The 14,992-nt window shown below is 41.9% G+C and overlaps 2 protein-coding genes across 2 annotated transcripts; both read right to left on the reverse strand.

Annotated features, from left to right (window-relative positions):
• Positions 1–879: 879 nt before the first annotated feature.
• Positions 880–1,818, reverse strand: LOC101107034 (olfactory receptor 1A1-like). The gene has a single exon (XM_004013254.3). The coding sequence runs from the start codon at positions 1,816–1,818 to the stop codon at positions 880–882; it is 939 nt and encodes a 312-aa protein (XP_004013303.2).
• Positions 1,819–13,207: 11,389 nt separating this feature from the next.
• LOC101107296 (olfactory receptor 1A1-like) lies at positions 13,208–14,137 on the reverse strand. Its single transcript, XM_012185489.4, has one exon. It carries the CDS (start codon positions 14,135–14,137, stop codon positions 13,208–13,210), a length of 930 nt encoding a protein of 309 aa, XP_012040879.3.
• Positions 14,138–14,992: the final 855 nt, after the last annotated feature.

Consider the following 14,992-nt stretch of genomic DNA (forward strand, 5'->3'; position numbering starts at 1 on the left):
CATAATGGATGCAATATCCACTATGATTACATATAATCATGATTATATTATAGTTTAAAGACTAATAGCTTCATATATTTTGCTTTCCACCAGCATTCATTGGATGCACTTTATATGGCCAAGACTGTGAAAGGTATGGTGATATGTTAAGACGGCTACTGCCTTAAGAGGCTTGCAAACAACAGAGGTGATTAAATGTAGTAATTTAATAATTAGCATAATTATTAAAAATCTAATGACATTTGAATAGTGATTTATAGTCTTCATAGTCTGAACCATAGTGGTCTTTGCACCTATGACAGTGACTGCTGCTGCTGCTAAGTCACTTCAGTCGTGTCTGACTCTGTGCGACCCCAGAGACGGCAGCCTGCCAGTCTCCCCCATCCCTGGGATTCTCCAGGCAAGAACACTGGAGTGGGTTGCTATTTCCTTCTCCAGTGCCTGAAAGTGAAAGGTGAAAGTGAAGTTGCTCAGTCGTGTCCAACTTTTAGCGACCCCATGGATTGCAGCCCACCAGGCTCTTCCGTCCATAGGATTTTCCAGGCAAGAGTACTGGAGTGGGGTGCCATTGCCTTCTCCATGACAGTGACTAGGCAGGTATTATTCTTTACATGTGGATGTAGAGGCTGAACCTCAGTCTTTCTCACTTTTCCTCTCGCAATCAGTTGTTTGACTGGGGTATGAACCCAATATTCCTGCCAAAGTGAAACAAAATGTACAAAGTGGTGATCTGAGTAACGTGGTTCACAACTGTTACAAGGTTTCTGAGAGGAGGAATTTCCTGAAGGAAAGATCTAGGCAGCTTTTTGGAGGGGATGATGTTGGGGATGGGTCTGCAGGTATACCCTAATTGGTGACTGCTGTCTTCAGTGTATGAGCTCATATTGGATGTGAGGATGTTCTCTTGCTGAAGAGTTTTTCCAGGGCAGCTTTCATGACCCTATTTCTCAGAGTATAGATGAAAGGATTTAACATTGGGGTCACTGCGATATACATCACAGTTATCACAGCATCCTTTAGGCTGTAACTAGTCAGAGGGCGGAAGTACATGCCCATGACTGTCCCATAATACAGAGAAACAACTGTGAGGTGGGAACCACAGGTGGAGAAGGCTTTGAGCACACCTTTGGTGGATGGAACCCGTAAGACTGTGGAAAAGACCTGAACGTAAGAGATGATGATGCATAGTAATGGCACGGAGAAAACACCAACTCCCAGGTACATCATCTTCACATTAAAGTGGATGTCAGAACAGGACAGCTTGAGCAAAGAGGCAATATCACAGTAGAAATTGGCCACTTCCTGGTTTCCACAGAAGGACAGGCTAGCTGTGAGCAGGGTATGGGGAAAGGCATTGGCATTTCCAACCACCCAAGATGCAGTGACTAGCAGGACACAAGTCCGTGGGCTCATAATTGTTGTGTAATGAAGTGGGCGGGTGATGGCCACAGCTCGATCATAGGCCATAGCAGCCAGGATGTAACTATCTGTGTTAGCCAAGGCAATCATGAAATACATCTGTGTTAGGCATCCTCCAAAGGAGATGGCTCTGGTGCCCAGGAGGTGGTTGGCCAGTGCCTTAGGGATGGTTACAGAGGAGAAGAAGATGTCAACAAAGGAGAGGTTGGCAAGGAGAAAATACATGGGGTTGTGGAGGCGAATGTCAGAGCGAATGGCCAAGATGATGAGCAGGTTTCCAATCAATGTGATGGGGTAAATGAACAAGAAAAGGATGAAGAAGAAGTCTTCTTGTTCCTGATGACCACTAACTCCTAGGAGGAAGATATCCAGGACAGAGGATTGGTTTTCATCTCTCATAGCTCCTTTGTTGGCAAGGGAAGAGAAGAAAGCAGAATTTTTAGTGAAGTACTGTGTCTAATATATTCTTTATTCATCACATTGGATTACCTGTGTTTATACTTGGGTATGCTAAATTCAGAGATAGTTAATATTTGGGGAAAATGATCACTTTTCATCAATCTAATTGTCAGAGAGCCTTTGACACATGCTAAGAAGATAAGTGATGCCCATTCTCCTGATTCAAAACCTTTGATTTAATCATTCAACAATTAAATTTCAATTTGTTTGTGCTAAATACTTTGTAAGGCCTTGTGGAAAAACCATGAGCATGTTGAAAATATGGTTGTCTGTTTATTTATTCGACATATATGACATAGTCTCTGCTCTACCTTATAACTTCATGGATAATCCTAATTGTTACAGGAATTTTATTGTACATGATAGGAAAAGGACAGCATTTGAAGAAAAAACTTCAGTACAAAGAATGTGTTGTACATGGAGCATCCTGGATAATTAGAAACTGTTCTATTGACTGATCCCAGAGCCCAGGTGGTATCAGGCGTCTGCACTCGTGTCTAACTCTTTGCAACCCCATGAACCGCAGCACGCCAGGCTTCCCTGTCCAGCACCAACTCCCGGAGTTCACCCAAACTCATGTCATTGAGTTGGTGATGCCATCCAACCATCTCATCCTCTGTCATCCCCTTCTCCTTCTGCCCTCAATCTTTGCCAGTGTCAAGGTCTTTTCAAATGAGTCAACTTTTTGCATCAGGTGGCCAAAGTATTGGAGTTTCAGCTTCAACATCAGTTCTACCAGTGAACACCCAGGACTAATCTCCTTTAGGATGGACTGGTTGGATCTCCTTGCAGTCCAAGGAACTTTCAAGAGTCTTCTCCAACACCATAGTTCAAAAGCATCACTTCTTCGGTGCTCAGCTTTCTTTATAGTCCAACTCTCACATCCATACATGACTACTGGAAAAACCATAGCCTTGATGAGATGGACCTTTGTTGACAAAGTAATATCTCTGCTTTTTAATATGCTGTCTAGGTTGGTCATAACTTTCCTTCCAAAGAGTAAGTGTCTTTTAATTTCATGGCTGCAATCACCATCTGCAGTGATTTTGGAGCCCCCAAATATAAAGTCAGCCACTGTTTCCACTGTTTCCCCATCTATTTGCCATGAAGTGACGGGACTGGATGCCATGATCTTAGTTTTCTGAATGTTGAACTTTAAGCCAACTTTTTCACTCTTCTCTTTCAGTTTCATTAAAGGCTTTTTAGTTCCTCACTTTCTGCTATAAGGGTGGTGTCATCTGCATATCTGAGGTGATTGATATTTCTCTTGGCAATCTTGATTCCAGCTTTTGCTTCATCCAGCCCAGCGTTTCTCATGACATACTCTGCATATAAGTTAAATAAGCAGGGTGACAATATACAGCCTTGACGTACTCCTTTTCCCATTTGGAACCAGTCTGTTGTTCCATATCCAGTTCTAACTGTTGCTTCCTGACCTGCATACAGGTTTCTCAAGAGGCAGGTCAGGTGGTCTGGTATTCCCATCTCTTTCAGAATTTTCCACCTTTATTGTGATCCACACAGTCAAAGGCTTTGGCATAGTAAATAAAGCAGAAATAGATGTTTTTCTGGAACTCTCTGGTGTTAGAAGATTGTAAATCAAAATATGGGCTTCCCAGGTGACTCAGTGGTAAAGAATTCACCTGCCGATGCAGGAGATGCAGGAGACGAAGTTTCAGTCCCTGGGTGGGGAAGATCCCCTGGAGTAGGAAAAGGTGACCCATTCCAATATTCTTGCCTGGAAAATTCCATGGCTAGAGAAGCCTGGTGGAGTACAGTTCATGGGGTTGTAAACAGTCAGACATGGCTGAGTGACAGCACACATGTACACAGATCAGAAAGACAACTTGGAATAGGTCCTAGCAAAGCAACCCTAGTAAACTCCTCCTCAGATGTCCCATTTTCAAAGTATATATTCTCTACTAGCTCTTGGTAGGTTTTACCTCTTTTCCAAACCCTTAATTATATATAAGCTCAACGCTTTCTGTTTTCTCTTCCTTTGCTATGTTATTTCTTTTAATGACTCATTCAACCCCATTGTGGCTTCAGCTACTGCTTAGTAGACTGTCTGATCTACATCTGTACACTTGATCTCTCTTTCCTTTATTTCCACATTTGCTGTACTGTAACATGTCTAAGAATCCCTATACACTGCATATACAACCTAAATACTTGGCAAGGTTTTTTGAGAAGGAAAACCTTCTTTATTTTTATCTCTTCCAGGGAAATTTTTGTGAAGTAATGTTCATTTTGTGTACCAATAAGTTTACACTCAATATTTCTTGAATTATACCCAGGTTTATTATATGGGCTCCCCACATGTGGTGTACTCCTGGGCACACTCACCCAGTTTTCCCTCACCTCTACATCTGATCTTGTTGATTTAATTTCAAATAATTGGTCTATAAACCAACTTTTCTATTTGTTGTCTCTGTACTTTAGTTTTTTAAAATCAATTTTTAATTGGGGTATAATTGCTTTACAATGTGGTTTTAGGTTCTTCTGTACATCAAAGTCAATCAGTTATACATACATATATCCCCTCTTTTTTTAGATTTCCTTCCCATTTAGGTCGCCAAGGAGCATTGAGTATATTTCCCTGTGCTCTAATAAGTGAAGTCACTCAGTCGTGTCCGACTTTGCGGCCCCATGGACTGTATCCTACCAGGCTCCTCTGTCCGTGGGATTTTCCAGGCAAGAATATTGGAATGGGTTGCCATTTCCTTCTCCAGGGGATCTTCCTGACCCAGGGATCGAACCCAGGTCTCCTGCATTGCAGGCAGATGATTTACCCTCTAAGCCACCAGGGAAGTGCAATATAGTAAGTTCTCATTATGGCAACCCACTCCAGTACTCTTGCCTGACAAATCCCATGGATGGAGGAGCCTGGTAGGCTGCAGTCCATGGGGTCGCTGAGGACTGAGTGACTTCACTTTCCCTTTTTACTTTCATGCATTGGAGAAGAAAATGGCAACCCACTGCAGTATTCTTGCCTGGAGAATCCCAGGGACAGGGAAGCCTGGTGGGCTGCCGTCTATGGGGTTGCACAGAGTTGGACACTACTGAAGCGACTTAGCAGTAGCAGCATTAATTATCTATCTTATACATAGTAGTGTGTGGATGTCAATCCTAGTCTCCCAATTTATCCCATCTCTCCTTCCCCCATTGGTATCCGTAGTTTGTTTTTATATAGTGTAGTATCACTTATATGTGGAATCTAGAAAAATGGTACAGATGAACTTATTGACAAAACAGAAGTAGAGACTAAAGTAAAGCACTCAGTGCTTTAGTTTTGACAACCATCGTTTTCTATCTGATATATTTTAATTTATAAGTCTAAATTCTGAATGGGAGTATATTATCAGCTCTAGAATTACAGTTATTGCTGGAATGAAAAGGAAAAATTTGAGATTTGGGATGGGAATAAATGGAGTTTTGAATGTATCTAATATTTATTTCTTTAAAAAATTTGGAGCAAACTGAATCACTTTGCTATATATACCTGAAACTAACTCAACACTGTAAATCAACCATATTCCAAAAAAAAAACTGGAGTAAATTTGATAAAATCTTATATTTGTTAAATCTAGATGATAAGTTTATTTAATGTTATACTCTTTGTCATTATGATGTTTTAATAACTTTATAATAGGTAAATTTAACTTAAAATATACATTTCACAGGTTGGATGATAATTGAGTCTAGAGTGTAGTCATGAAGCTGGGTGGTTCAAATCTATTTTTCAGTCAGTATAGGAGACAAAATGTTCCTTGTGAAGAGTTTAAAAATAAATGAAAGTTATTTAGACTGGGAATGGGGACCCAGAGGCCAAATACAATGCTCATCTAGGCTTATTTATAGAGATGGCTGCTTATTGAACTCACAATTATATTATAAAATACAAATGTGATTTTGTCTATCTCTTTAAAACCACTCATTTTCTACATATCACCTAATAGATGAAGTCCAAGTTTCTTATCATGGAAAAAATCTCAAGGACAAATTGTTTAGACAGTGAAGTGTACCTTCAGGCAGAACCACATGTTGTATATTTTTATCAGAAGCTGAGGGTTCAGGTAGGGGAATAAGAAGAATTCAATCAGGAAAAGAAATATTGTGAGGAGTTTTGACCAACACAGGTAATTTGTACTTTATTCATTAGGTACAAAGATAATATAGTGGATGTGAGTATAATTAACCTTTTCTGATAATACAGGTATGCAACCTTTTATTTAATGTAAACAGAGAAATTTGGACATAGATATTAAATAGTTGACTGATTCATAAGGCAGTGTTTTGAATGCTTATCTTGTGCAAGAACAACCACAAGGAAATAAAAAAGATAAATAATGAAAGAATGTAAGACTAGCACCAGAAAAGAAGCGGTTGGTATAATCAACACAGGAACCAGAGAAACAGGGAACGAGAGCAGAGATTCCTGAGCACAAGGATTGATGATAGAGATCCTTAGTGGTGGATGTCAGTGTCATCATGGGAAGAAATGATTTCTGCAGAAACCCTAGAGAAAGAAGTAAAAAAGCATATGCCCCCACAGAGAGGAGCCAGGGATGGGAGAAAGGGGGCAGGCAGGGATCAGCATGAAGCTACAGGCAGAGTAAGAGCCTCGAGTTCCCTGGAGTTAAGCCAGAGTCCCAGGAAATGCTGCCTGCTAAAATCCACTTCCATGGGAGGTGTTTAGACTCTGTGATATCCGTGGCATGAGTGTGGTCATGCTGAGGACAGAAGAAGCCAAATGCTTCCCCTTGCTGTATGATGCAGGAAGCATACCTAAAGGCATCCTCTGAATGCTCTGAGACTCCCTGATAGGCCGGCGCATCAGTGCTTTGACAATGAAATAGCGTAATTTCCTGGAGGAGCTTCTTAGCAGGCACCATTGAATGTGGGGGTGAAAGGAGTTCCGTCCTTAGCTCTTTTCTAAAATAATGCACTTGTGTGATGGCTAGTGTGTGCACACACAAACAACATTACTTTAGAAAGTGGACAGTTCAAGACCGAGACAACCAAATCAGAGCTGCTCCATCTCATTCTGTTATTTTTAGAGAAAGCCCAAGGAGAAGTTCTATCAGAAGGGAAGCATGTTGTCCCTGTCTGTCTGTCTGTCTGTCTCTCTCTCACACACACCCATCAAATCTTGAGAACTTTGGTTCTTGAGTCCTAGTTTTGCTACCATCTCTGTTTGACTTTAGGTGATTCTGTTAATTATTTTTTCATCTGATAAAAGCATATAATAATTCTACTTACCTCTTGAGGGTTTTATGAGACTCAAAGGAGATAATACATGTAGTGCAGTTGCAGGTTATCTATCTCATGCTGTCACTGAGATTCAGAGTCACTTCTCCAGTATCCAAAGCCTCTACCTGGGAAGTCAGCTCAGAAAATGTTCAAAAAGGGTCCTGTTCTTGTGGCCTTCTGTCCTCTTCCACAAAAGGGATTTTACAGCCACCTGTTCTAGGAGATTCCTCCTGGGGAGTAGGTGTGCTGGAGAAAGTGCTGATAGTAGCTTGGCAGAGTTGATCGTCTCTTCCTGTGGGGAAGGAGATAGGCCTGGGGAGGTTTGGAAAGAAGGACCCTAAGTTTCCTAATTGTGGAGCAGAAGGGGTGGGAAGAGCTGTCCTGGATGGAGACTGGAGATGAGGATTCTAGCTTCCTCTGTAAGGAAGCAATGTGGTCACAGCAAGGGGAACATTTGGAATTATGCAGCAGGTTTTAAAGTCTCCTGAAACATGATTCGCTCAGACCTTCATTCCAATCAGTCAGAGTAATTGTGGAGACTCTTTGCGTGCTTCTACAGCTGTGCCCTAATGGGACACAGTGGTTCTCAGGAGTGATTGATCTCAGAGTTCTTCCCTAGAAAAAAAAGGATGGGCAATATCTTCCCAGAGTCTGTCTCCAGGGTCAAAGCCCTGGGTTGACCTATTCTGGCCTCTTTGTTGAAAGGTGGGCCCCTATTCTCTGCTTCAGCACAAAATGGAACCAGCCCTTGGGAGCTGTAAAGATTATGGTATGATTAAGCTGCTGTCTTACTTCCAGCCTACACAGAAATCTTTCTGGTGTTAAGTGTGAAACATAATATAATTCTATTTCATCTTTCTCTAGAACTCTATCTGAGAAAAGAGTAGAAATGTATATTTAAAAAAAAACTTCTTCCCATGTAGACTGGTGGTGGTGGTTTAGTCATATCTGACTCTTTGTGACCCCATGGACGATAGCTGGCCAGGCTCCTCTGTCCATGGGATTTTCCAGGCAAGAATACTGGAATGGGTTGCCATTTCCTTCTCCAGGGGATCTTCCCGACCCAGGGATCAAACCTGGGTTTCCTGCATTGCAGGTGGATTCTTTACCAACTGAGCCACCAAGGAAGCCCCCAAGGTAGTCTAGAGATGCTTGAAACTGCTGCTTTTTCACTGTGTCCTAGAACAGGTGAGTCTGTGCTCAGGCTCCTCAGTAACATCCCCCCTCCTGTAGGTTGTTGCATGGGGGTTGGGGTTCCCGTGGGTACCATGTCTCCATCTTTCCTACCCATTTCTTTATTTTTAAAAGATGTCTTTATTTTATTTTTTGGCTGTGCTGAATCTTCATTGCTGCTCACGGGCTTTCACTAGTTGCGGCATGCAGGGGTTACTCTGTTGCAGTGCGCAGGCTTCTCATTACAGTGGCTTCTCTTGTTGCAGAGCACAGGCTCTAGGGTGCGTGGGCTTCAGTAGTTGCGACACGTGGGCTCAGTAGTTGCGGCTTTCAGGCTCTAGAGCGCATGCTTAGTGGTTGTGACACATGGGTTCAGTTGTCCTATGGCATGTGGAATCTTCCCAGGCCAGAGAGAGAATTCATGTCCCCTGCATTAGCAGGCAGATTCTTAACCACTGGACCACCAGGGAAGCTCCCCATTTCTTTATTTTTTTTAAGATTTGTTTTGAAATGGACCATTTAAAAAGTCTCTATTGAATTTGCTGTAGTATTGCTTCTGTTTTATGCTTTCTTTTTTTATTTGGTTGTGAGCCATTTGGGATTTAGCTCCCTGAGCAGGGGTGGAACCCGAACACCCTGCATTGGAAGGCGAGGTCCTAACTACTGGACTGCCAGGGAAGTCCCTTTCCTACCCATTGCTGGGTGGTCCTTCTGTGTGTAAAAGCTGCTCAATCAACCCTCAGCTCTTTGGAAGGAATTGCTCTGTTTGTATTAATAGGTATAGATTTGGTGCGTCTGTGCATGATGCCATCTTGGTCCCTTTCTCTTTAAAAAAAGTGTGATTTTAGAGAAGAGATACTTCCTCTGCTTTTATTTTTTTACCCCAGCCCATGGCCCAGTGTCACATCCCTGAACAATTTACATGACTTCCTGGGAAACCAGAGATATAAATGAGTGTGACAGCTGTGGTTTATGTTACTAGCGTTCTCTCCTTGTGGATTTCCTTGGCATCCTCTTTAGTGATGCCAGATATATTTAGATGGACTGAACGATGGTGTAAGGATAGACACTGAGACTAGAAGAATCACTTCACTGCTTTAAAGTTGGTAACTTCTATGTGAGCCCGTATTTCCCATTTCTGTCCTATCGTTCAACTAGCGCTCTGTCCGGAGTGCCCTCTCTAATTATAAACATTCTAGCCAAGTCTTCTGCCAGTGCACAAATTCTGACTTGCTTATATATCTATCCTTATTATGTTATGTCTCCTCTGTGGGTCAGCTTAGCCAGGGGAATGTACTGGTCAAGAGGAAAACTGAATCTGAATCCTCATATCCCTGTTGTTTGTTGTTCGGTTGCTAAGTCGTGCCTGACTCTTTGCGAGTCTGTAGACTGTAGCCCACCAGGCTCCTCTGTCCATGGGATTTCTCAGGCAAGAATACTGGAGTGGCTTGTCATTTTCTCCCCTGGGGAATCTTCCTGACCCAGGTATGGAACCTAGGTATCCTGCATTGCAGGCAGATTCTTTACCATTGAGCCACCATCCTCTTGAAACACATCAATGAAGTCATTTCACCTTTTGGAGGTTTGGTGTTCTTGTCTGTATAAGAGGGCTACAATTTTGTGCTGTAGGGCTTTTTGAAAATTTAAAGAGCCAATAATGTATGTAATATAGTTAGAGAACATACACACACACGTGTATTGGGTTGGCCAAAAGTTTCATTCAGGTTTTTCTATAAGATATTAATCAAGAACTCTTTTTCCCCCCTCTACTTTATTTATTTATTTACTTTATTTTACTTTACAATACTGTATTGGTTTTGCCATACATCAACATGAGTCCGAAATGGGTGTACACGTGTTCCCAAGAACTCTTAAAAAGTAATTTTTATTGGAGTACAGTTGTTCATAATGTTGTGTTAGTTTCCATGGTATAGCAAAGTGAATCAGCCATACATATGCATATATCCCCTTCCTTTTGGACTTTCTTCCCATTCAGGTCACCACAGTGAGTTAAGTAGAGTTTCCTGTGCTATATAGTATGTTCGCATTAGTTCAGTTAGTTCAGTCGCTCAGTCGTGTCCGACTCTTTGCGACCCTATGAATCGCAGCATGCCAGGCCTCCCTGTCCATCACTAACTCCTGGAGTTCACTCAGACTCACGTCCATCGGGTCAGTGATGCCATCCAGCCATCTCATCCTCTGTCGTCCCCTTCTCCTCCTGCCCTCAATCCCTCCCAGCATCAGATCAATGAGTCAACTCTTCACATGAGGTGACCAAAGTACTGGAGTTTCAGCTTCAGCATCATTCCTTCCAAAGAAATCCCTGGGCTGATCTCCTTCAGAATGGACTGGTTGGATCTCCTTGCAGTCCAAGGGACTCTCAAGAGTCTTCTCCAACACCACAGTTCAAAAGCATCAATTCTTTGGCTCTCAGCTTTCTTCACAGTCCAACTCTCACATCCATACATGACTACTGGAAAAACCATAGCCTTGACTAGATGGACTTTAGTCGGCAAAGTAATGTCTCTGCTTTTGAATATGCTATCTAGGTTGGTCATAACTTTTCTTCCAAGGAGTAAGCATCTTTTGATTTCATGGCTGCAGTCACCATCGGCAGTGATTTTGGAGCCCAGAAAAATAAAGTCTGACACTGTTTCCACTGTTTCCCCATCTATATCCCATGAAGTGATGGGACTGGATGCCATGATCTTCGTTTTCTGAATGTTGAGCTATAAGCCAACTTTTTCACTCTCCTCTTTCACTTTCATCAAGAGGCTTTTTAGTTCCTCTTCACTTTCTGCCATAAGGGTGGTGTCATCTGCATATCTGAGGTGATTGATATTTCTCCTGGAAATCTTGATTCCAGCTTGTGTTTCTTCCAGTCCAATGTTTCTCATAATGTACTCTGCATATACATTAGTTACCTATTTTATGCATAGTATCAATAATGTATGTGTGTCAGCTGATTTTTTTTGCCAACCCAATATATTTGATCTTTAAAGAAATATCTACTTTTTCTGAAACTATATGGCACATTTGGAGCTTTTTTTGTAGCACTCATCACTGTTTTCCTTGTGTTGGCTATTGTTCCATCTTTTTTTCCAAAACAGGCATTTGCATGCCCGCTCAACGTTATCATGTCAACACAATAAAAATACACTGTGCAGTGTGCTTTGATGAATAGAAAATTGAGAGACACATAGCTTGACTCATAGGAACATCAAGTCAAACTTGCACAAATTTTTTTTTCCCTCCAACCAGAATCCTCATTGTCCATTATGCCCCTCTTTTCTCGAAATTTAGTCATTCTACAGAGGCTCTTAGATAATTTTATCTGTTCCCAAACTTTACTTATCAGTGCCACTCTGATTCATGCTCTGTTAATTTTGCTGCAAAGCTTCATATCTTCATTGTATGACTTATCAAACATTTACCTGAGTGTGTTCCTCAGGAACCTTTAAAGTCTGCCCAAAATAGACCTGGTTTTCTTAAAATTATTCTCTTATTCATTATTTTCAATAAAAAGCATCATTTTCTAGGGGCTTCCCAGGTAACTCAGTGGTAAAGAATCTGCCTGCAATTTAGGAGACACATTGGGTCAGGAAGATCCCCTGGAGGAGGACATGGTAACTCATTCCAGTATTCTTGCCTGGAGAGTCCCACTGACAGAGGAGCCTGGTGGCTACAATCCATGGGATCGCCAAGAGTTGGACATGGCTGAAACGACTTAGCACACACTCATGAGGATTCAGAGCCCCAGGAATGAACATTTGCATCACCTCTGGAGATGAGGACCAAGTAAAAGCAGCTTGGCAGCTCCTCTCAGAGATGTGAGCTTCAGGCATGTGGTCATCCCCCTACTGAACTCCTAGGTTCTGGTAACACTACCTATCCCCTTCCTTTCCCCCAGTTCTAGTGAAAACAGCTTCTTTTTGCAGTTAGTAACTTTTGGATTACATCAGTATTCATCTTTTATCTTGTTTTAGTCACTTTCAGAATGCATCTATGTATCTAATTCCTTGTGTTAAGTCTTTATAATTTCTGCTTCCTGAATGGTCCCAAAATTACTTTATAATGTACCCAGTATAGGATAGATGGTAAATAATGTCAAATAAATTCATGTCTAATCATTATCAGGTTAAATTTATTCACTTACATTCACCCATTCTACCTTCACAAACAATTATTGATTGCAATGACCAACATTTGTAGAAATAGAGCAAAGTGTTGAGACAACTCTTGTCCTCAAGGTTTTCAATCAAAGTAGGGGTGATATAACCTAGTCATCCTCCAAACTGATGTTTAAATAATAACTTGTAGACTCCAAAGCATGAAATACTGCAGTACTTACCTTCTAATACAGAGACAAGGCAGACCTTTTCTATTTATATTATGTACACCTTAAACCATGATTGAGACATTCTCAAGGCTTCCTAGGTGGCTCAGTGGTAAAGAATTCACCTGCCAAGCAAGAGATGCAGATTCAATCTCTGGGTCAGGAAGATCCCCTAGAGAAGGAAATGGCAACTTACTCCAGTATGCTTGCCTGGGAAATCCCATGGACAGAGGAGCCTGGAGGGCTGTGGTCCATGGGGTCCCAAAAGAGTTACACAGGACTTAGCAATTAAAACAACAACAACAGACACTCTCAACTTTACTCTGCCAGTCAGTAGCCTCATTGGAACAGGATCTAATAACCTTCCTGCCACTCTGCCAAAAGGAGCAATAACATGTATACATGGATAATAGGATGTCTCATCAAACCATTACCAGATTTCTGAGAAAGGAAATTTAATGTCTGTACAAAATAAGGTGGCTTCTTGGAGGAGGAGTATATTAAGGCTGACTTTTCAAGTATATTCGTAATTGGTTTAGTGCAGTCTCTAACATTATCTCACATTGGTTATGAGAAGATTCTCCTGCTGAAGAGTTTCCCCAGGGCAGCCTTCATGTCCCGATTCCTCAGACTGTAGATGAAAGGATTTAACATTGGAGCCACTGCGATGTACATCACAGTTATCACAGAGTCCTTTAGGCTGTAACTAGTCAGAGGGCGGAAGTACATGCCCATGACTGTCCCATAATACAGAGAAACAACTGTGAGGTGGGAACCACAGGTGGAGAAGGCTTTGAGCACACCTTTGGTGGATGGAACCTGTAAGACTGTGGAAAAGACCTGAACATAAGAGATGATGATGCATAGTAATGGCACAGAGAAAACAGCAGCCCCCAGGTACATCATCTTCACATTAAAGTGGGTGTCAGAACAGGACAGCTTGAGCAAAGAGGCAATGTCACAGTAGAAGTTGGCTACTTCCTGGTTTCCACAGAAGGACAGGCTAGCTGTGAGCAGAGTGTGCGGGAAGGCATTGGCATTTCCAATCACCCAGGACCCAATGACTAGCAGGACACAAGTCCGTGGGCTCATAATTGTTGTGTAATGAAGTGGGCGGGTGATGGCCACAGCTCGATCATAGGCCATAGCAGCCAGGATGTAACTATCTGTGTTACCCAGAGCTAACATGAAACACATCTGTGTTAGGCATCCTCCAAAGGAGATGGCTCTGGTGCCCAGGAGATGGTTGGCCAATGCCTTAGGGATAGTCACAGAGGAGAAGAAGATATCAACGAAGGAGAGGCTGGCAAGGAGAAAATACATGGGGTTGTGGAGGCGAACATCGCAGCGAATGGCCAAGATGATGAGCAGGTTTCCAATCAGTGTGATGGGGTAAATGAACAGAAAGAGGATGAAGAAGACATCTTCCTCTTCCTGCTGACCGCTAACTCCCAGGAGGATGAAATCAAGGGTAGAGGACTGGTTGTCTTCTCTCATGGATCCTTCAGCAGGAAAGGGGAGAGGAATCCAGAATTAACAGTGAAATGCTGTGTATAATGTTCTTTTTAAACCACTACTTTCGACTCCTGTGGTTGCTGTGTTCAATACCTGGGCTTACCAAATCCAGAGATAGGCAGTGCATTGCAGGTAAAACATCCCTGTTGGTCCGTGGGGCTAGCTGACAATTAGCCGTGGACACTCATTCTAAGAAGTAAGTCATCTATGAAGTGCCCATCCTCCCCAGTCCCAGCACCATTCCCAAACACCTAGGGTTTAATTATTTAACAGGCAATTAAGTTCATACATATTTGATGTACTAGAAACTTTGTTAGTTCCTGAGGCAGAAGCATAAATATGGGAAAAGCACAACTTATCCATTTTTATTCATATATGGCAAAGTCTGCTTCAAGGACTTTAAAACTTCATGGAGAAGCCAGAACCCTACGCTAATCTTCTCACACATGAAAAGCAAAGGATAATATTTTGGAGTCTTTGAGAAAGCATTCCAGTGCAAAGGATACCTAGTACATGAAGAACCCTGAATGACTGGAAAGTGTTCCAGTGACTAAACTGAGAATGAGCCCTAGAGTCCAGGACATCACAACTGCCTACACTGGCATCAGAAAATTGCAGATCATAAAGACCATCTGGGTTAGGTCATAGCAAAGTGAAATCAGTGAATTTACTTCTTGGGCATCTCATTTTTAAAGTAAACATTCACATTTGATATGTTTCTTCTATATTCCAAACTCTTAATATATGTGATCATAATGTTTTTCTCTTTGACCTTCCTTATCTTTTTATTATTATTATTATCTCCTTTGGTGACTCATCCAATTTCATGGTGACTTT

Source organism: Ovis aries, chromosome 11, assembly GCF_016772045.2.
Source record: "Ovis aries strain OAR_USU_Benz2616 breed Rambouillet chromosome 11, ARS-UI_Ramb_v3.0, whole genome shotgun sequence".
Lineage (NCBI taxonomy): Eukaryota > Metazoa > Chordata > Mammalia > Artiodactyla > Bovidae > Ovis > Ovis aries.

Excerpts from the sequence above, each read along its gene's own strand:
- LOC101107034 (XM_004013254.3), bottom strand. The coding sequence starts at position 1,818 with ATGAGAGATGAAAACCAATCCTCTGTCCTGGATATCTTCCTCCTAGGA.
- LOC101107296 (XM_012185489.4), bottom strand. The coding sequence starts at position 14,137 with ATGAGAGAAGACAACCAGTCCTCTACCCTTGATTTCATCCTCCTGGGA.